The 23,549-nt window shown below is 43.9% G+C and overlaps 1 protein-coding gene across 5 annotated transcripts in view; it reads right to left on the reverse strand.

Annotated features, from left to right (window-relative positions):
• Window positions 1-367: 367 nt before the first annotated feature.
• The window catches only part of AMPH (amphiphysin), a 1,183,179-nt gene continuing 1,159,997 nt past the window's right edge, over window positions 368-23,549 (reverse strand). For all 5 annotated transcript variants that reach the window (XM_068236417.1, XM_068236420.1, XM_068236419.1 and 2 more), the window contains one exon: window positions 368-1,960. In XM_068236417.1, coding sequence (XP_068092518.1) covers window positions 1,853-1,960 — 108 coding nt within the window. In that variant the 3' untranslated portion in view covers window positions 368-1,852. The remainder of the gene's footprint in view (window positions 1,961-23,549) is intronic.

Here is a 23,549-nt window from a genome sequence, read left to right on the forward strand (position 1 = left end):
CTAAAGGATGAGGGTGGGAACTCATTGGTGGATGACCAAGGTAGGGTGGAGTTATTAAATGTTTTCTTTGCTTTTATTCATCACTGTTGCAAATTACAGATGTGGAAGGGTCTCGATCTTCCAATTCTAATATTAAATATTTAACGCAGGAAGAAGTGAAGGCAATACCAAATCAATTAAAAATAGGTAAGGCTTCTGGCAGGGATGGCATCCTCGGGTCCTAAGGGAATTAAGTTCAGTTATCAATAAAGCCCTTTATCTTAATTCCAGTGTGTTTTATTAGTCAGCCTTTGATCTCTGTGTAAGCAAGTAATCAGCGGGATTTAATGAACTACCATTTCTATTTTAGTCAACATAAAGAAATATATTTCATGATTCAACAAAAAGTTTATTAGGGATAATACAACACTGAAACCATAATAGATACAGCGGCAGTCTTATATAGGATACACAATTTATTTGAAATCAGCATGGGGAGTTAAATATATATATATATATCTCCTTATCTCCAGGATAAATAATAGTAATATTCTGTGAATTAAGAGAGACACCAGTTGCGTATTTATGTTGCTTTCACTTTCAACACTATAATGAAAATTTCACTTTAAGTTACGAAGACATACTATTGAATGCTTTGGCAAAGGAAGCTAGTTCTGCTTTAAAGCAACAAACTAGTGTTGCAATGCCAAATAATAAATTAAAAGAATCAAACACTTTGCAATGATTCTACAGACTCAAGAATCTACAATAAATGACAACATACATTTTTACATAACTGCATTAAATAAATTTGCAAAGGACATTGGGGATTTTTGCAGCAGTGTTTCACAAATATTTGTGGGTATTCAGTATTTCTTTGTCGCCTACATGGGCTCATATTACCTTTTCTGAAGGTGATTGCTTAAATTATTCCAGCAAGGAATAAAACACATCATAAATAGTTACATATCTTTGACATTTGTTAATTGATAGTGGTCACTGAGCATCAAAACACCACAGCCATTGCTTTTAACTCATGCTGAATTACCTGAGTATGCAGTGAAAGGTTCAGTTAGTTTATTTTAATTCATGGAATGGCAAAGGCTGAAGTTTGGTCAAGAGATTTTCTGTAATTACAATCATTCAAACTGTATCTCCTATACTGCTTGACTAATGATGTGCATGGTTGGTCATGCATCCTTTTGAAAATCACATGGCAATGGGTCAGCTTAATTTTAGACATGCAATGACCATTCTACAACACAGACTTGTAGTCTGCATACCAAGAAATTAAGTTATTGTTTTTCCTACTTTACAATAGAAAGCATCTTAGACATCTATGATATTCCATCTGCAGGAGCACATTTTTGGCTTGGTAATCTAAAACATATCAAATTAAGTAAATGGAAACAGTAAGTACACTTTCTCAGGTACTTCTGCAGAGTGTGTGTGTGTGTGTGTGTGTGTGTGTGTGTGTGTGTGTGTGTGTGTGTGTGTGTGTGTGTGTGTGTGTGTGTGTGTGTGTGTGTGTGTGTGTGTAATGAGTCGCCACCACTTGAAAATGAGTATGCTATAATTTTACCAAAAGGATCTAATGCATTAATAATGTTCTTTTCAGTAAAAGCCCATCATTTTGACAAAGCACAACAAAACCGGTTAGTGAATATACAAATAAACAACATAAATTCTGCTCAAGTTACAAGTGAGTAAAACATAGCTTAATTCCATGCTCAGTATGTTTTCACGTGATTCTCCAAACATGTTCTGAGACAGGTACCAGTCTTTAACAGTTAACAATGAAGCTTTAAATATGCCCCTTTTCTCACGCTTATGCTCTTAAATGTCCATTAGCAACCATGTGCCTTTGCATAAACTACTCTAGTTTTCGAGTAAAATTTTCTGGGAAAAGTCCCTTCCCGGTTTCAGAAACTCTGTTTTGAAGCCAGTCTGATTCCTTAATGCCAGTGAGCCAACCAGCCTCCTGAAAAACAAAATATAGTTAAGTTAATTATTAGCAACTTATTGACAACTATGAGAAAAATACCACATGTAATTTAAATATTGGATATTCTTGCATCATCCGCCCACCAATGATCAAGCGCAAAGAAAGACAGGCCAACAAAACAACCAATTACTAAAGAGGAAACTGTCGCAAAAATCTTAAAATGTAAAACACATACAAATAAGAAGTAAATTTCTACCAGAGTAAAATGAGCCATAAATTACTTTTCTCCGATGTTGCTGTCACTTACAGTAAGTAGTAGAAATCTGACATTACCGACAGACTTTGGACTAGCCCATCTTCTCATGGGGGTTCTCAGGGTTTTCTTTATTTTTAAAAGCACTTAGTGAATGGCAGTTGCTATGTCCAACTGCCAAAATAGTGTGCAGTGAGCAGGGAGGCTGGCAAGCATCTTTGTATTAATCATTTTCAGGGAATGTCTTTTTAAAGAATAAAAGCCATGCTGAGAATCCCCCATGAAGAGATGGACTAGCCCAAAACCGAATCGGTAATGTCAGATTTTTACTACCTACTGTAAATGCCAGCAACATAGGAGAAAAGTAATTTATGGCTCATTTTACTCTGGAAGAAATGTATGTCTCATTTGTATGTGTTTTAAATTTTAAGATTTTCGCGACAGTTCCTCTCTTATTAGAGGGCAGTGGTTTTTTATTTTTCTGCTGCACCATAGGTGAGGCAAGCCCTTGGAGATCCTGCTGATGGTCTTGGAGTAAATAATGCAAGCATATTGCACAGATATTACTGGAAAGGGCCATCTTAGTGCTTGACCTTCTGGTACAAGTTCGCAGATATTATCAGCACACCATAGGTTATAGCACACACTTTATTGTGCCAGTCTCCACAATGTATTACAACAACCCGTCAACCTTTATCAAGGCATGTGGTTACATGACATTACACAAACAAACACTTGATATATTTCATTAATCCCTAATACCCCACCCCTACAAAGTGTCCTCACATAGGCATCATGGTGACTGACATCAAAAAACAATCATCAAATAACGTAAATACATATAATCAATACGTCCTTCCATATATACAAGATAAACAGTATACTCTGTGCTACTGAAGCTGAGATCTTAACATTTGGATATGCCCATACTGTCAGAGGTGTCATATTGTGCCAAATTAGTCCATATCTTTGAATTCCGGTGCTACCCCCTTCAGCTGTTATATCACAATGAACCGTTGTTGGCTGGCGGACAGTCCACCTCTTTGCCTTGTTCTATGCGAGTCGTGGGCAGGGTTATAGTCCCAGATCTCCGTCCAGGATTGGTATGCTTAATCTCTGAGCTCCGCCTTTGGACAAGTGATCTCCCACGTGTCAGCAGCGTCCAATGCGTGCTAACATCGGTCTCTATGTGTCTAAAATGACGCATAGTGTTGTTACACGTCCCTAGTAACCATCCGGAGCAGGATGAGAGTGTCTGAAATGACGCATTACGCATACTTAGTCAGGCGCGATCAGGAAGGCAAAACCTGACTCGTTGCCTAGGTTACCATAACAATATAATGATGCAATACATCTAAAATGACGCAATGCACATGTCAGGCATGAGCAGGGGGGTGTTTTCAGATTCCATAATTGTAATGTGTGTGACTCCATTAGGTACTGCGTTTCTGAACCCCAATAGTGGCAGGAAATACAAGATGAATTGGTATTTTAACTGTAACAAAGATCACTGTGTATAAATGCTAAATGCCACTGTGGATTAGCATATATATGACAAACAACAAACCCCATTAAGAAACGCTTCCAATGCCACTGTAGCGACATCAGAATGTCTTGGGCAGCTACAGAGAAAAATGAAAATCTACACTATACTAAGCCAGTGGCAATACATTGTGTGGAAAATGCCCATAGAGCCCATCAAATTAGAGGAGTGGTCATTGAACAGGTTAACAAGCCTAAATGGGGAGGTGACTGGGAGAAAAAACTTTTGCGAGAAGCCTTCTCTTAAAGGACTCAATAATAACAATGCATTAACGTGTTTCCTGAGGGAGAGATAATGAATGTATGTATGATTCACTACAACTAAAACATCTTTTTTGCAGGTTGTAATTTAATTGATTTTATTTTTACTGTCTCCATCATGGCAAAATTACATTGGTAACAGTGTCTTTTTCCATTCACAGGTTATTGGAAAAGAGCCTGATTCATCCCTCTTCCCTTTATGTTTTTTCATTCCCCAGTTTTGCTTCCTTTCCTCCTTCCCCATCTTTTCATTTTCCCATCCAAATCATGATCTACATTGTGGAATACCAGGTGGTGAGCATTTACTCTTAACTTAATTTTTGCGTTGTATTTACATTGCAGCCTAAATTGCCGCTCCCCCCCAGAAGCTGTGTTGTCATGCTGCTAAGCAACGAGTGTGGCTAGTCCCCGCTCGTGCTAAGCGATGATGTTGTCCATTGTTACCCAGGCAACGAGTCTCATCATGCCTCCTGCTCGTGCCTGATTTGCTATGCACAATGCATCATTTTAGATGTATTGCGTCATTCCAGACGCTTGGACCTGGCCCGTATCTATGTTGTTATGGTAACCTAGGCAACGAGTCAGGTTATGCCTTCCTGATCGCGCCTGACTAAGTATGCACAATGCATCATTTCAGATGCTCGCATCCGGCTCTGGATGGTTACTAGGGACGCGTAAAACACTATGCATCATTTTAGACGCATAGAGACCAACGTGAGCATGCATTGGACGCTGCAAGATTATGCGTACCAATTCTGGCCAGAGATCCGGGACTCTGAACGCACCCACGGCTCGCACGGTATAAGGCAAGTAACCACATGCCTTGATAAAGGCAGAACCTGTGTGGCCCCCAAAACAATTGTTGGAATACATTGTGGAGACTGGCACTATAAAGTGTGTGCTATAACCTATGGTGTGCTGATAATATCTACGAACTGTTCTGAGGTGTGATACTGCTTATACCACTTCATCAAGCACCCAAAGCAACTGATGGTGTGCAGACTTCATCCTGGAATACCTTCTGGTACAAGGCCCATAGAATACAGCTGGGCTTACAGGAATGCACACATGTAAAAATAGCGACTGATAAAAAGGGCACCAGATATAGCCGTTATTGTGGCTGGGTGCCAGGAAATGTGATAAAATACTGAAAATTCGGTTAAATATTATGCTATGTGAAATGCAGTAAAATTGTGGTATGCCATAGTAGAATATTGGTACCCTACCACTCCCACTAACCCTCCTCTATCTATGCCAAACTAGAATCCTCCTCTATTAGTGCCTAACCAGAACCTGTGGCCTAGGACACACAGTCGCAGTGGTTGCGATTGCAACCAGGCCTGCACGTCCACAGGGGCCCGTGCACAGTGCATCATAAATATGTTTCTGGAAGGGATGGTGTATGCTGCTGGCTTTGTACGGATGCTGTAGCTATCTATGGAACATGCCTGCTGGCTGCTACTCCTCCTCTTCTTGCTCCCTCCTTCGTACTGCCACAATTAGAGCCCAGACAATGGTCAGCCCACCCCTAAACTGGGCCCCGTCCCACCCCCCATACCTGCATGGCGGCCCATCCTTCAGACCTCCTTGCAGTGCCACCCATTTCTCATTCATCTTGCTTTTCTGACTGGCCTTAGGGAGCAAATAGACTGAGCACAGCTTCTTCTGCCTACCTCCCATCAGACAGCACCCCTCTTTCAGCACAAGTTGGCACATACAGTCAGACTGGCATTGCCTGCTTCCTACAGCCTTGTACACATGCTAAATGCAGCCGAAGTGGCTGTTAGCAACACACTGTGCTCAGAATCTAGCGCGAGTACAGCCCCTGATCACCCTCGGTGCATCAGTGAGTGATCCGCCTGTTAGATTAAAGCGGTTTAACACCCAGCATTACAACTTTGCTTTAAAAGATTGCTTACAGCTTACAAACTATTATGCCAGATTTTTTTTTTAAGCAGAAATTCAATGAATGGGTTAAACATGACATTTTAGTGTTGGATTTAACTAGGAATCCGCATCCGTTCTTATCTTTTAGTTACAAATGTATCTTTATTTGGAATACAAATAGACCTTTGAAAAGCCTGCCTGGGAAGCCCTCTTTGTTCTCTCAGAGCAGTGTTTGTTTGTTACATTGTAGATAGATACATTTGTAACTAAACAAGCAAGCACGGAGGAGGATTTCTAGCTAAATGCAGCACTAAAATGTCATGTTTAATCCATTCAGTGAATTTCTGCTAAAAAAAAATCTGGCATAATAGTTTATAAGCTGTAAGCAATCTTTTAAAGCAAAGTTGAAATGCTGGGTGTTAGACCACTTTAACTCGGCTGAGAGCTTATCGAGGACATTGTTCATAATTGATTAAAAGGATATGTATCAAGAAAGGGAAAATTATCAGGAAACCAAGAAAGATGAACTATTTCTTTCACTATTCCAAAAAGTACAACAAGATATACAAAGATTCTTCAATCCATAAATTAATTCACAGACATAGATAATACAATAATGATTGTATAGTTCTATACAAGTGGAAGATGATTTTTAAGATGACAAAGTCGACTTCTTCAGGCCTTTATGAACACTATGTATATCTGAGAAACATAAACTGAGATTAAAGGATAAAGATCATCCAGATAATCACAAAGCCAGGTAATACCACTCTTAAGATGCCATACTAGGGAGCCACATGGAAGCCATCTGGTCCCAGGATGTCTTGCTTCCAAGCGGCTCTCTAGTATGGCTAAACCTGCTAATGAGAACCGCTGTAAAGCTGTAACAGCTAATTAGATATTGAAAAAGCATAATTATCCCTCCTACCTCCCGATACAAGTGTATTTCTCTCTTTCACCCCTTGTCTTCCTTTTTATCCTTGGTAGTTAGGAGGGTAATTTAGTGTGAATCAGATAATTTAGGCGCCCGTCACTCTGCGCTGAGCATCGAAGCTGGGCTCAGGCATAGCACTAGTGCTATGCTGCACACCAAGCACAAGGGTTATTCAGGGCTCCGGTGATCGACCAGACCCTGAATTACATCTCCCTTTGAGTTTATACAACTTGGAGGGGGAACAGTATTTAACACCGCCGGGGTATTGAGGAGCAGCAGCAGGGTGTTCCATCATTCGACTCACCCTGTGCCCAACTCAAGCGTAGCAAAATAACATGTATGTAATTTAGTGTAAAATATTTAAAGTATTTATATTTGAAGTGAGTAAAATTGTTTAAAATAAACCCACAGAATTTCAAGCGCTACCACCTGTTCGAGGGCCCTAACTCTAGGTCCAGCTGGTATGAACAGTGTCGGTAATTCCCGCCTCTTACCTCTGTAACTGTCAACCTTCTTTTCTTTAAAGAGAACCTAAACTGAAAATAAAAAGTCAAAATTTACTTGCCTCCTGAATAGTCTACTACTGAATCTCTTTATCCTTTGATCAATGTATTTCTCCATCCTCCATTTTAAAAATTTCCATTACCTCCTAACCGCTTCCTGGTCAGCACACTGTTAAACTGTAATATCACCCACTTGAGCCATCGGGTAACATGGATATTTCCTTGCAAATTCAGCTGTAACTGACAGCTGCTGATATATAGATGATGTATAACTGACAGCAACTGGTATATTTCAGTTCTGACAAAATATTGTCAGAACTGGAAGGGATCACTGTAAGAAGAAAATGGTGAGCTTCTGAGTGGAACTTATGGTGAGGTTAGTATGTAATAGACATTTGCAGCTACTAATAATATTCCTCGCTTCAGGTTCCGTTTAAGGTTATGAGTAGAGATGAGGCGAACGGTTCCCGAACCGTTCGCCGGCGAACATCTCTTATTCCCTGGGCCTCTTACTACTTCCGGGTCACAATGACCCGGAGTAGTACGCCTGTGCTGCCCAGCGGAGCGCGTCCTAGATCGCGCTCCTGTTGCCGGGCCCTTTCTGCGCATGTGCGTGACGTCATGAACGACGTCACGCTCATGCGCAGAGAGTGCCCGGCAACAGGAGCGCGATCTAGGACGCGCTCCGCTGGGCAGCGCAGGCATACTACTCCGGGTCATTGCGACCCGGAAGTAGTAAGAGGCCCAGAAGGGTTCGCCAGGCTAACGGTTCGGCCCATCACTGGTTAGGAGTGACAGTAACTGGTATGTTATGATATCTTGAACAGTTTCTGTAGTTACAAATAGACATCTTAATTATTTTATAGCTCTTGTTGACTTGCTTATTTGATAATTTGTTGATATAGATGACTTGTATACCAATGTATCTCTTATACCAATGTAACTTTGACAAATACTAATAAAATTGGTTTATAATAAAAAAATAAAAATAAACATGTGAGGTAACTTTAAATGAACATTACATAGTTACTTTGCCATCAGTTCCTCTCAGAAGCTCACCATTTTCTTCTGACAATGATCCTTTCCACTTCTGACAACATTTTGTCAGAACTGAAATATATCAGTTGCTGTCAGTTATATATCAGTTTATGTCAGTTATAGCTGAGAGGACAACTGACGTGCCAGGTAATGTCTATGTTTCCCTATGGCTCAAGTGGTCGATGTTACAGTTTAAGAGTGTGCTGACCAGAAAGCTGTTATGGGGTAATAGCCATTTTCAAATTGGAGGACAGAGAATTCCATTGATCACAGTGGACAAACAGGACACAGGAGAGGAGAAAGAGATTGAGGAGTAGACTACACGGGAGGTAAATATGACTTCTGTATGTTTATTTTGACTTTTAATTTTCGGTTCAGGTTTTCTTTAAGTGTCAAGAGGAATGGACTAACTGAATAAACTGACCTAAAGTCTAAAGTTAAACTTAGTTAATAATCCTTATTTCATATTATTTGTGGCTCGTATCATCTTTTACCTTTGTATATGTAATAACCTGGAGTAAGAACTGCAAAAGTAGTACAGAGGTGCCAACAGGGTAAAAACAATATTTCTTTAAAATGGATAAAATGAAGTAGGTAGCGGTGGACTTACCCCTCCAAAACATACACAAAAAAAATGCAGTTTTAAGCAAAAATCTGTTTATTTACATACTCTGAACAAGGTGCAACGCGTTTCACGGGTATATCCCACTTCCTCTGGCAATAAATAGGAGCATATCACCAAAGCGGTCCGGTACATAGCCTGGCGCCAGAGGCTATGTACAGAGGCGCCAAGCTATGTACCGGACCGCATTGGTGATATGCTCCTATTTATTGCCCGAGGAAGTGGGATATACCCGGGAAACGCGTTGCACCTTGTTCGGAGTATGTAAATAAACTGATTTTTGCTTAAAACGGCAATTTTTTTGTGTCTATTTTGGAGGGGTAAGTCCACCGCTACCTACTTCATTTTATCCATTTTAAAGAAATATTGTTTTACCCTGTTGGCGCCTCTGTACTACTTTTGCAGTTGTTTCCACCCCTGGTGGATGGGAATTCTTCCTTTTTCCCGATCTACAGAGAGCGACTTCTTAATCCTGAGTGGGGACAGGTCTAATCTCCTCCCTGCCTTCATAGTGGTTACCTGGATGGTAACCCTTGTTTGTGAGTATAATAAACCTATACTTACCTTCCACACCCAATTTACAGTACATACTACACTACACTGGGCTCTCGGGGTCTTCCCTTATAAACCTGGTGTAAGAAGGTGCTATTGATCATCTCTATTGATGGGGTCCAACCAGTTATGGGCAGATATTTTCTGTGATCACGGAATACCCGTGATTCACAAGCATTTTTTCACTATTCGGCTTCGGTATTCAACGCCGTGATCGATTCTGGATCATGGAAATCGGCCACGAGGCAGCCGTGATTACAAATATTCAGGCCGTGATCATGCTCGTGATCGCGGTAGAAAGCCATGATTAGATGGGTCGTGAATAGGCGTAAATGACATCTCTGGGCCAATCAGAGGCCCCCCCAGCCAGGCCCTAGCAACCAATCATAGGAGGGGAGGCTATGCCCTCCCCTCCTGTATATAAAGTGGCGGCCATCTTAAAAAGCTTCGTCCTTGCTAGACTGTGACACTGAGAGGATCATCTCCATTTGTTGCTTCTGCAAGCGTGTTTTTTTCCCCAAAAACATAGCGTTTTTACTCCTAACAGTGCTCTTATACTGCAGTATATACTTGTCTTTAGCTAGCTAACCAGTGAGTGATTACTAAAGTTAGTTGTAATCAGTGTAGTTCAGTGAGAGAGTGTAGTGATTGCTGTGCTTAGTGAAGGCAGGTTCAACTTCACACTGATTCCACTGCTCTATTCCTGTATACTTGTTAGCTAGCTAAGCCAGCCAGCCAGCGATCAACTTCAGTTAATTGCAGACAGTCACTGCCACTGTTGTTCAGTCACTAAGTTTAGTCAGTGACATTGTATTGTTCTGTTAATGCACTGCAGGCAGACCGCTGTCCACTAATTTTTGTGCTCTATATTTTACTGTATCTGACTGTAACGATCGGTGTAACACAGAGAGGATCTGATCATCGGTGATCTGCAGTATCACCGAAAATACAGATATATACCCGATTATTGATGATCTGCAGTATCACCGATAATCAGATATATTTCTAACCTCTGGACACCTGAGTAATATGAGTGTTTGTGCAGCAGTAATACTTTGAGGAGAGCACCCGTATAGAGGGTGCCAGGCAGTAAGAGATACAGCTCAGAGAACAGGTTCCTTCCAATGGTCTGATGCTCCCCAAGGGGCGGAGCCAGGCTGAGAGTGGGAAGGGCCAGAGAGTGAGTGACACCAATGGTGAAGTGTCACTGACAGGTCTGTGAACTATCTTCAAACAGGGAAGATAGTTCTCGAGGTCGGACAAGCCAGGTCGGCAACAGACAGACAGATCAGATACAGAGACAGGAGACAGATACGGAATCTAAAGACAAGCAGGGTTCAGCAACAGAGTATCAGATACCAAATCAGAGATCAAGAGAGTGGTCAGGAAAGCAGAAAGTCATAACAGATAATAACAATGCCTAGTCTTAGGTGTGAGCTCTGTGATCATCAACACCCGGGAACTAGTCTGATATATAACAGAGTGATAATACAGTTCCCTAGTCTTGGGTGTGAGTTCCTTGATCATCAACACCCTGGAACTAGCCTGAAGCAACAACACAGATACTGACAAGGTCTGAGTGCTACCACGTAGTGATCGCAACGCCAGACACCAGAGAAATCACCAGCACCCAGTATATATACACAAGCGCTCTCCGGCGCCTCCCCTAAGTGCTGGACCAATGAAACCTAATAGAATTGTCAGCTGATCGGCTGGATCAGCTGACACCCTTCTGACTGTCATAAAAGCTCTGCCTCTCAACGCGCGTGTGCGTCCTTCTGAACCTGTGTGGACTATCAGTCCCAGCCACACCAGACATGTGTTGTAATGTATCTGCTGGTTTGAACGCGGGGCCAGCCGCACCGCTGTCAGAGCATGCGGCGGTTTCCCCGTCACACTGCTAGTGCTAGGCCCATGCGTGCCAACCGCCGCGTCGGACGCGGAATCCGCCGCCTTGTTCACTGAGCATGCGGCGGTTTCTCCGCGCTCCGTCTGGTCAGTGGACGCCATGCTGGACGTGGAATTAGCCGCTTTACTCTGAGTACTCGCGGCGGCTTTTCCGCGTTCTCACAGTACCCCCCCCCCCCCCCTGGGGAGTGGACTCCGGACAGCTCCTACCCGGTTTCTCAGGATATAAAGCGTGGAACTCCCTCCTTAATTTATCCGCATGCATGCGACACTCAGGTACCCATGTTCTCTCCTCAATACCATACCCTTTCCAGTGAACTAGATACTGCACTGAGTTCTGTACAACACGTGAGTCTAAAATCTTTTCTACTTCGTACTCAGGTTGGTCATCTACCATCACAGGAGGAGGAGGAGTGGAACCCACATGAACTGCTGGCTTAAGCAGGGACACATGAAAGGATCTTACACCACGCATGCTGGCAGGGAGATCAATGGCATAAGTAACATTGTTGATCTTCCTGGTCACTGGAAAAGGGCCCACAAATCTGAGTCCTAACTTGGGCGAGGGCTGTTTCAGGGTCAAATGACGCGTGGACACCCAGACCAAGTCTCCTGGCCGGAACTTCCACTCTAAGGAGCGTTTCTTGTCAGCTTGACCTTTCTGACTTTGAAAAGCCTTCTCCAAATTATTTTTCACGATCCCCCAAATGTTCTTAAATGACTTTTGCCAGGCTTCCAAAGCTGGAAACGGAGTGGAAGCTACTGGCAGTGGAGAGAAGTTAGGCAACTTTCCGGTTACCACCTGAAAATCCAGAGGAAGAGCTCTTCAAATTATTGTGCGCAAATTCTGCGAACGGCAAGAACTTGACCCAATCATTTTGCGCATCCATAACATAACACCTTAGAAACTGCTCCAATGACTGATTAACTCTCTCAGTCTGACCATTGGTCTGTGGGTGGTAGCCCGACGAAAATGACAGTTTCATGCCCATTTGATGACAAAATGCCCTCCAAAATTTAGAAACAAATTGGACTCCCCGATCTGACACAATGTTTTCCGGAATGCCATGTAGCCGGAAAATGTGGATGATGAAAAGATCGGCCAACTCCTGGGCCGAGGGGAGTCCTTTCAGAGGCACAAAATGGGCCATTTTACTGAAACGGTTGACTACCACCCAAATGACCGACATGCCCTCAGACCTCGGAAGCTCACCCACAAAATCCATGGACAAATGGGTCCATGGTTCACTCGGGGTGGGCAAAGGCTGCAACGTTCCCACAGGTGCCAGACGGGAGGGTTTGCTTTCTGCACATACTGCACACTCTCTAACATACTCCTTGCAGTCGGTTGCCAATGAAGGCCACCAAGCACACCTAGCAACAAGGTCATGTGTTCTGGTGGCCCCAGGATGTCCAGCATTTTTGTGGGAGTGGAACATCTGCAATATCTGGAGACGAAATGGCAGTGGTACAAACATCACTCCTTCAGGCTTTCCTTCAGGGACATCCTGCTGGAAGGGAATTAAAGTCTCCATCCAGTCTTTCCAGGTCTCTGTGGCTGCCAACACTACTTTCTGTGGGATAATAGTCTCTGGGTCTGAGGGCTGTGCTGTCTCTGGCTCAAAGCATCTGGACAAGGCGTCTGCTTTAACGTTTTTACTACCCGGAGTGTACGTAATTACAAATCTGAATCTCAAAAAAAACAGTGACCACCGGGCCTGACGGGGACTCAATCTCTTAGCCCCCTCAATGCATTCCAAATTTTTGTGATCAGTGTAAACGGTATTCGTATGTTCTGCTCCTTCTAGCCAATGACGCCATTCTTTCGAAGGCCAATTTAATGGCTAGGAGCTCCCTGTTGCCTATATCATAGTTTTTCTCTGCTGGTGAAAACCTACGAGAGAAATAGGCACACGGGTGTAATCTTACCTGCAACCCAGAATGCTGAGACAGCACAGCCCCTACCCCGACCTCCACAATAAAGGGATAGGAGGTGTCGACGTGTCTCAAAATGGGTGCAGAGCAAAACATTTCTTTCAAAGTGGAGAAAGCAGCTAGAGCTTCAGGGGACCAGTGGTTGGTATCTGCCCCTTTCTTTGTGAGACTGGTGAGGGGTGCTATGACTGTGGAGTACCCCTTCATGAACCTTCTATAGTAATTAGCGAATCCTAAAAATCTCTGGAGAGATTTTAGTCCCACTGGCTGAGGCCATTCCAGGACAGCAGAGACTTTGGCAGGATCCATAGAAAGGCCTGAGGTGGAAATTATGTACCCCAGAAAAGTGACAGCTGTTACCTCAAAAATGCATTTCTCCAATTTAGCATAAAGCATGTTCTGTCTTAACTTGTGCAGCACCAATTTGACATGAGCCCTGTGTTCAGAGAGGTTATCTGAGAAGATTAGTATATCATCCAGATATACCAGGACAAATTTGCTCAACACCTCCCTGAATACTTCGTTAATGAGTTCCTGAAAGATGACCGGGGCGTTACACAACCCGAAGGGCATCACCAGGTACTCGTAATGCCCATCGGGTGTGTTAAAGGCCGTCTTCCACTCATCGCCCTCTCTGATCCGCACCAGGTTGTATGCACCCCGCAAATCCAATTTCGAGAAAATCTTAGCATTGGTGACCTGAGTGAATAAATCGTCTATCAAAGGCAATGGATAGCGATTTTTTACTGTGATTTTATTCAGGCCCCGGTAATCAATGCATGGCTGAAGGCCTCCGTCTTTTTTCTTTACAAAAAAGAAACCTGCTCTGGCAGGCGACCGAGAAGGGTGAATGAAACCCTTAGCTAAGTTTTCACGGATATAGTCTCGCATGGCCACCTTTTCCGGCCCAGACAAATTGTAGAGATGACCTCTAGGGGGCATACAACCAGATCGGAGATCGATGGGGCAATCGAAGGGGCGATGTGGAGGTAGTTTATCTGCAGCTTTGGGACAAAACACATCTGAAAATTCAGAATATTGTTCCGGTACTCCCTCCACATGAATCCTGGTCTGACCCAAGGTCACCCTCACTAAACAATGATGAAAGCAATGGGCTGACCAGCTTGTTAGCTGACCAGTGGGCCAATTAATCTGAGGGGAGTGAAGGTGTAACCAAGGCATGCCAAGGATGATAGTGGAGGTTGTCATGTGTAACACAAAAAAATGCAACTTCTCCCTATGCAGCACCCCTTTAGAGACACCCACCTCTGGTGTCTGAGACAGAGGACGGCTACGTTGCAGGGGGGAGTCATCCACTGCCGTAACCTGGATAGGTGGTGTTACCGGGGTGAGCGGAATACCCAATTTTTTTAGCAAATTCGTAATCCATAAAATTAGCCGCTGAGCCCGAATCAACGAAGGCCTCAGTGACTTCAGATTTATCTTCCCATGCAATCGTACAAGGAAGAAGCAATCTTTTATCATCTAGGGGTAAAAGTTGTACGCCCAGGGTATTACCCCCAACTACTCCTAGGCAGTAGCGTTTCCCGATTTCTTAGGGCAATTCTGTACTCTATGACCCCCCTCTGCACAATAAAGACACAATTGCTCTGAAATCCTGTGTCTCCGCTCCACCCGAGACAACTTCGACCGGCCAATCTGCATCGGCTCGGGTGGAGGCGAAACGGGAGGAGGTGGAGTCACAGGAGGCGCAGCGTAGGACACCATCTTTACATGATTTCTACCCCGGGTCTGTTTCTGATAGCGTAGCCTACGGTCGATCCTGATGGCCGATGAAATGGCCTCATCAATGGTCTTAGGTTTAGGCTGACTTAACATAAGATCAGAGACCTCATCTGACAATCCTGATAGAAAACAATCTAAAAGAGCAAAGGTGTCCCACCTGGCTGATACTGACCACCTTCTGAATTCAGCAGCATACTCCTCGACCGGACTCTTGCCTTGACATAATAACTTGAGCTTCCGCTCAGAAGTCGAGGCAATGTCTGGATCGTCATAAATTATTGCCATAGCTTTAAAAAATTCATCTACAGAGGTTAGGGCTAAGTCTCCAGCGGGTAGACTGTGTGCCCAGGTCTGAGAATCGCCTGATAACAAAGTCTTAATAAATGTGACCCTTTGGGCCATAGTTCCTGAAGATCTAGGTCTCAACTCAAAGTATGATAACACTCTACTCCTAAAATTTCGGAAATCAGATCTGTGACCAGAAAATTTTTCAGGTACAGGCATACGTATGTCTGTGCTAGGAGGAGATCGCACTTTGTCCACAGTCGTCTGGAGGGTTTGTAAAGATCCGGACAAAGCGTCAATTAACGCTCGGTGATTACCCAGCACTTGGTTGATGGTATCCACCGAAGTGGTAAGTGTGCCCAGACGGTCGGTGTGTGCGTCCATTTGCATTTTGGGTCTGGCGTTCTGTAACGATCGGTGTAACATAGAGAGGATCTGATCATCGGTCATCTGCAGTATCACCGAAAATACAGATATATACCCGATTATTGATGATCTGCAGTATCACCGATAATCAGATATATTTCTAACCTCTGGACACCTGAGTAATATGAGTGTTTGTGCAGCAGTAATACTTTGAGGAGAGCACCCGTATAGAGGGTGCCAGGCAGTAAGAGATACTGCTCAGAGAACAGGTTCCTTCCAATGGTCTGATGCTTCCCAAGGGGCGGAGCCAGGCTGAGAGTGGGAAGGACCAGAGAGTGAGTGACACCAATTTGTGAAGTGTCACTGACAGGTCTGTGAACTATCTCCAAACAGGGAAGATAGTTCTCGAGGTCGGACAAGCCAGGTCGGCAACAGACAGACAGATCAGATACAGAGACAGGAGACAGATACGGAATCTAAAGACAAGCAGGGTTCAGCAACAGAGTATCAGATATAGCGAAGTACCAAATCAGAGATCAAGAGAGTGGTCAGGAAAGCAGAAAGTCATAACAGATAATAACAATGCCTAGTCTTAGGTGTGAGCTCCGTGATCATCAACACCCGGGAACTAGTCTGATATATAACAGAGTGATAATACAGTTCCCTAGTCTTGGGTGTGAGTTCCTTGATCATCAACACCCTGGAACTAGCCTGAAGCACCACAAGGAAAATATCACAGATACTGACAAGGTCTGAGTGCTACCACGTGGTGATCGCAACGCCAGACACCAGAGAAATCACCAGCACCCAGTATATATACACAAGCGCTCTCCGGTGCCTCCCCTAAGTGCTGGACCAATGAAACCTGATCGAATTGTCAGCTGAATGGCTGGATCAGCTGACACCCTTCCGACTGTCATAAAAGCTCTGCCTCTCAACGCGCGCGCGCGCGTCCTTCTGAACCTGTGTGGACTATCAGTCCCAGCCACAGCAGACATGTGTTGTAATGTATCTGCTGGTTTGAACGCGGGGCCAGCCGCACCGCTGTCAGAGCATGCGGCGGTTTCCCCGCGTTTAGCCACACTGCTAGTGGTAGGCCTATGCGTGCCAACCGCCGCGTCGGACGCGGAATCCGCCGCCTTGTTCACTGGGCATGCGGCGGTTTCTCCGCGCTCCGTCAGGCCAGTGGACGCCATGCTGGACGCGGAATTAGCCGCCTTACTCTGAGTACTCGCGGCGGCTTTTCCGCGTTTTCTCACACTGACACTTGTATTCAGCTCATAGCCAGTGATAAACTTCAGTTAGTTGCATTCACTGCCACTGGTCAATCACTAAGTTTAGTCAGTGACATTGTACTGTTTTAGTATTGCAGGCAGACCGCTGTCCATTAAATTTTGTGCTGTGTATTATTTTACTTTATCACTTGTATTCAGCTCAGTAGCCAGTGATCAACTTCAGTTAGTACTTGCAGTCACTGCCACTGTTCAGTCACTAAGTTTAGTCAGTGACATTGTACTGTTCAATTAGTGCAGGCAGACCGCTGTCCACTAATTTTTGTGCTCTTTATTATTTTACTGTATATCACTTATATTCAGCTAATTAGCCAGTGATCAACTTCAGTTAGTTGCATTCACTGCCACTGGTCATTCACTAAGTCTAGTCAGTGACATTGTACTGTTGTAGTAGTGCAAGCAGACCGCTGTACTTTACATTTTAGCTAAGCCAACCAGCCAGTGATCAACTTCAGTTAGTTGCAGACAGTCGCTGCCACTGTTGTTCAGTCACTAAGTTTAGTCAGTGACATTGTACTGTTCTGTTAATGCACTGCAAGCAGACCGCTGTCCACTAATTTTTGTGCTCTATATTGTACTGTATCTGACACTTGTATTCAGCTAATAGCCAGTGATCAACTTCAGTTATTTGCATTCACTGCCCCTGGTCAGTCACTAAGTTTAGTCAGTGACATTGTACCATGCTAGTAGTGCAGTGTCGATGTCCAATAATTTTTGAGTTTCTATATTTTACTGTATCTGACAGTTGTATTCAGCTCATAGCACTAGTGATCAACTTCAGTTAGTTGCATTCACTGCCACTGATCAGTCACTAAGTTTCTATTAGTGCAGGCAGACCGCTGTCCACTATTTTTTGTGCTCTTTATTATTTTACTGTATATTACTTGTATTCAGCTCATTAGCCAGTGATCAACTTAAGTTAGTTGCAGTCACTGCCACTGGTCAGTCACTAAGTTTAGTCAGTGACATTGTACTGTTCTATTAGTGCAGGCAGACCGCCGTCCACTAATTTTTGTGCACTATTATTTTATTGTATCACTTGTATTCAGCTCATTAGCCATTGATCAATTTCAGTTAGTTGCAGTCACTGCCACTGGTCAGTCACTAAGTTTAGTCAGTGACATTGTACTGTTCTAGTAGTGCAGGCAAACCTTTGTACACTAATTTTTGTGCTCTTTATTATTTTACTGTATATTACTAGTGTTGATCAAACAGTGTTCGACACTGTTCGTTACTCCCCGAATATCGGGGTGTTTGGGTTCGGTTCGAGCTCAGCCAAGCACCGCATGGTGCTCGGCCGAACAGCGCGGACTCCTCCCCTCGCTTATTGGCGCCTTCAGGCAGCCAATAAGCTGCGACGATGCTTTTTTTGCACAGCTATGGTCGCACAGCCTAGCTGGCTGTGACCATAGCTGTGATTGGCCGAGCGGGTCACGTGATCGGGTTTATAAATACCCAAACGCGCAGCTTGCTCCGCCATTCCTATTTGGGTTTAGCTTGGGGTAGGTAGGGATGGGAGTAGGACTGAGCGGTTAGGTGCCAGCACTGCCAGGCCAGCTAGGCCAGCCACAGTACCTCAGCCTCGCTCACACCACCACTGCCAGCAGCAGCCACAGAGCCCCTGCCAGCCTCACCACTGCCAGCGGCCCAGCAGCAGCCACAGAGCCCCTGGCAGCCTCACCACTGCCAGCAGCAGCCACAGGCACAGAGCCCCTGCCTCACCACTGGCAGCAGCCACAGTGCCCCTTCCAGCCTCACCACTGCCAGCGGCCCAGCAGCAGCCACAGAGCCCCTGCCAGCCTCACCACTGCCAGCAGCAGCCACAGGCACAGAGCCCCTGCCTCACCACTGGCAGCAGCCACAGTGCCCCTTCCAGCCTCACCACTGCCAGCGGCCCAGCAGCAGCCATAGAGCCCCTGCCAGCCTCACCACTGCCAGCAGCAGCCACAGGCATAGAGCCCCTGCCTCACCACTGCCAGCAGGCAGTGCCAGCCCACTGCCAGCAGGCACTGCCAGCAGCCACCTTTCAGTACTTCAGTGCCAGCTGGGAAAACTTGTGCCCATAAAAAAACACAGTTTATTCCATTGTACTGTTGCTTATTGTTGAAAAAAAAGTACTTTCAGTGCCAGCTGGGATCAGTTGTGCCCATAAAAAAAACACAGTTTACTGCATTTTACTGTCGTTTATTGTTGAAAAAAAAAGCACTACTTTCAGTGCCAGCTGGGATCTGCTGTGCCCATAAAATAAACACAGTTTATTGCATTGTACTGTTGCTTATTGTTAAAAAAAAACACTACTTCAGTGCCAGCTGGGATCAGTTGTGGCCATAAAAAAACACAGTTTATTGCATTTTACTGTTGGTTTTTGTGAATAAAAAACACTACTTTCAGTGCCAGCTGGGATCAGTTGTGCCCATAAAATAAACACAATTTATTGCATTGTACTGTTGCTTATTGTTGGAAAAAAAAAACACTACTTCAGTGCCAGCTGGGATCAGTTGTGGCCATAAAAAACACAGTTTATTGCATTTTTCTGTTGTTTTTTGTTGAAAAAAACCCACTACTTTCAGTGCCAGCTGGGATCAGTTGTGCCCATAAAATAAACAAAATTTATTGCACTGTACTGTTGCTTATTGTTGAAAAAAAACAGTACTTCAGTGCCAGCTGGGATCAGTTGTGGCCATAAAAAAACAGCAGGCACTGCCAGCAGCCACCTTTCAGTACTTTAGTGCCAGCTGGGAAAACTTGTGCCCATAAAAAAACACAGTTTACTGCATTTTACTGTTGCTTATTGTTGAAAAAAAAAGAACTACTTTCAGTGCCAGCTGGGATCAGTTGTGCCCATAAAAAACACAGTTTATTACATTGTACGGTTGCTTATTGTTGAAAAAAAAACAGTACTTCAGTGCGAGCTGGGATCAGTTGTGCCCATAAAATAAACAAAATTTATTGCATTGTACTGTTGCTTATTGTTGAAAAAAAAACACTACTTCAGTGCCAGCTGGGATCAGTTGTGGCCATAAAAAAACACAGTTTATTGCATTTTACTGTTGGTTTTTGTTGAAAAAAAAACACTACTTTCAGTGCCAGCTGGGATCAGTTGTGGCCATAAAATAAACAAAATTTATTGCACTGTACTGTTGCTTATTGTTGAAAAAAAAACAGTACTTCAGTGCCAGCTGGGAAAACTTGTGCCCATAAAAAACACAGTTTACTGCATTTTACTGTTGCTTATTGTTGAAAAAAAAAAGCACTACTTTCAGTGCCAGCTGGGATCAGTTGTGCCCATAAAAAACACAGTTTATTACATTGTACGGTTGCTTATTGTTGAAAAAAAACACTACTTCAGTGCCAGCTGGGATCAGTTGTGCCCGTAAAATAAACACAGTTTATTACATTGTACTGTTGCTTATTGTTGAAAAAAAAAAACAGTACTTCAGTGCCAGCTGGGATCAGTTATGGCCATACAAAACAGTTTATTGCATTTTACTGTTGGTCTTTGTTGAAAAAAACCCCACTACTTTCCGTGCCAGCTGGGATTAGTTGTGTCCATAATATAAACACAGTTTATTGCATTGTACTGTTGCTTATTGTTGAAAAAAAAAAACACTACTTCAGTGCCAGCTGGGATCAGTTGTGGCCATAAAAAAACACTGTTTATTGCATTTTACTGTTGGTTTTTGTTGAATAAAAAATACTACTTTCAGTGCCAGCTGGGATCAGTTGTGCCCATAAAATAAACACAATTTATTGCATTGTACTGTTGCTTATTGTTGAAAAAAAAACACTACTTCAGTGCCAGCTGGGATCAGTTGTGGCCATAAAAAACACAGTTTATTGCATTTTACTGTTGGTTTTTGTTGAAAAAAAATACTACTTTCAGTGCCAGCTGGGATCAGTTGTGCCCATAAAATAAACACAATTTATTGCATTGTACTGTTGCTTATTGTTGAAAAAAAACCACTACTTCAGTGCCAGCTGGGATCAGTTGGGGCCATAAAAAACACAGTTTATTGCATTTTACTATTGGTTTTTGTTGAAAAAAACCCACTACTTTCAGTGCCAGCTGGGATCAGTTGTGCCCATAAAATAAACACAGTTTATTGCTTTGTACTGTTGCTTATTGTTGAAAAAAAAACAGTACTTCAGTGCCAGCTGGGATCAGTTGGGGCCATAAAGAAAACACAGTTTATTGCATTTTACTGTTGGTTTTTGTTAAAAAAAACCCACTACTTTCAGTGCCAGCTGGGATCAGTTGTGCCCATAAAATACACACAGTTTATTGCATTGTACTGTTGCTTATTGTTGAAAACAAAATACTACTTTGGTGCCAGCTGGGATCAGTTGTGGCCATAACAAAACACAGTTTAACATGCCACTAATGGGTTAATGCTGCTAAGCTAGTAATGGTAACATTTACCCAACGTTATTGCATCAGGCCCTATAAGTATGCTATAAGCAAACAGTTCTGGGTGTATATTTTAAAGAGAACCCGAGGTGTGTTTAAAGAATGTTATCTGCATACATAGGCTGGATCTGCCTATATAGCCCAGCCTCTGTTGCTATCCCAAACCCCACTAAGGTCCCCCTGCACTCTGCAATCCCTCATAAATCACAGCCGTGCTGTGAGGCTGTGTTTACATCTGTAGTGTCAGTCTCAGCTGCTCCCCCACCTCCTGCATAGCTCCGGTCCCTGCCCCCGTCCCTTCCCTCCAATCAGCAGGGAGGGAAGGGATGCAGGCGGGGACTGGAGTTCTGCAGGAGGCAGGGAGAGCAGCAGACTGACACTATAGAGATAAACACAGCCAGCTCTGACAAGCTGTTTGTCAGCAGCGTGGCTGTGATTTATGAGGGATTGCAGAGTGCAGGGGGACCTTAGGGGGGTTTGGGATAGCAACAGAGGCTGGGCTGTATAGGCAGATCAAGCCTCTGTATGCAGATAATATTCTTCAAACCCACCTCGGGTTCTCTTTAAGGAAAATAACGTAATTACTGCACATTTATGTGCTGTACTGAAGTGATATATTATGGGGATTCCTTCACAGTGGCGTTGCTAAGGAGCTGTGGGCCCCGATGCAAGTTTTACAATGGGGCCCCCCAAGCACTCTATACATAACAATTGGTACGGTGCACCAAAACCTGCCAATGGCAACTACAGTGTCAGAGGTGCAAGAAGGGGATGGGGAACAGTTTGTTAATGATTACCACTATTCAAAGTATCTATAGAAGTGATTATTGTGAACACAGGACCAATAGAGAGCTAATACTGTAGTTGAGGAAGGGCCTTTCGGGGCCCCTTTGGCCCAAGGGCCCCGATGCGGTCGCTACCTCTGCACCCCCTATTGCTATGCCCCTGTTCCTTCATGTGCAGCTGAATACTTGCAAGTACATTCTTTTAGAAAGCAAATTTGTATTTGGTATATGATGTAACAAAATTGTTAGTGAAGGGAAAGTAAAAAATAAAAATATACCCCTCCTTTCTACAACTATATAACCGTTATACATATGGGGGAATGATGATAAGTTCCTGACTTTGTTCCCTTCCAGATGAAATAGAAAAACAAGTGTAGAGGCATATGACAGTTAAATTACTTAGTATGTAACTGCTCAAATGCCAGGTTTTTGCGATTCTTAGATCTGTTTTTTATCTTAGTGAGGAAAATAAAAGTTTGCTTTCTTAAAACAGAAATAATTTGCGATAATTCAGGTCGGAATGAGCTTGAGATCAGAGCCGGCCTTTGGGGGGGGGGCAAGTGGGGCAATCGCGTCCCAGGCCCCGCGCCTGAAGAGGCCCTGCACCCTCTGTTGCGGTGGGGAGAGCAGGCATAGTTACTAAAACTCACATTTCTTCTGCTGATCATCGCAGCTTCCATCTCCTCCTCTCCCAGCATCTGATGTAATAGTAACAGCGCCCCCTGTGATGATGTGACCGCATGTCACCACAGGGGGGCGCTGTTACCAATACACAGATGCCGGGACAGGAAGAAGATGGAAGCTGCGATGATCTGCAGAAGAAATGTGAGTTTTAACTTCAATGCTCGCTCTCCCCACCGCTGCAGCCACTCACCAATGTAACCTTTACTCAAGGAACATACCTATCTAACCTGTACTGCGGGGCATCTACCTATCTAATCTATACTGCAGGCACCTATCTATCTAATCTATACTGCAGGCACCTATCTATCTAATCTATACTGCAGGCACCTATCTAATCTAAACTGCAGGCACCTATCTATCTAATCTATACTGCAGGCACCTATCTAACCTGTACTGCGGGGCATCTACCCATCTAATCTATACTGCGGGGCACCTACCTATCTAATCTATACTACAGGCACCTATCTAATCTATACTGCAGGCGGAAACAGGAAAAAAGGGCCCAGGCAGCTAGTGGACAAATCGGACGCCGCCATTCACTCCCATTCTAAATATCGTTTAATGTGCACCGAACAGGAAAAAAGGGCGCCTGAGAGTAATAACGTTTTACAAGCGGCGCCCGAA

The sequence above is a fragment of the Hyperolius riggenbachi genome, chromosome 5, assembly GCF_040937935.1.
Source record: "Hyperolius riggenbachi isolate aHypRig1 chromosome 5, aHypRig1.pri, whole genome shotgun sequence".
NCBI classification, from domain to species: Eukaryota; Metazoa; Chordata; class Amphibia; order Anura; family Hyperoliidae; genus Hyperolius; species Hyperolius riggenbachi.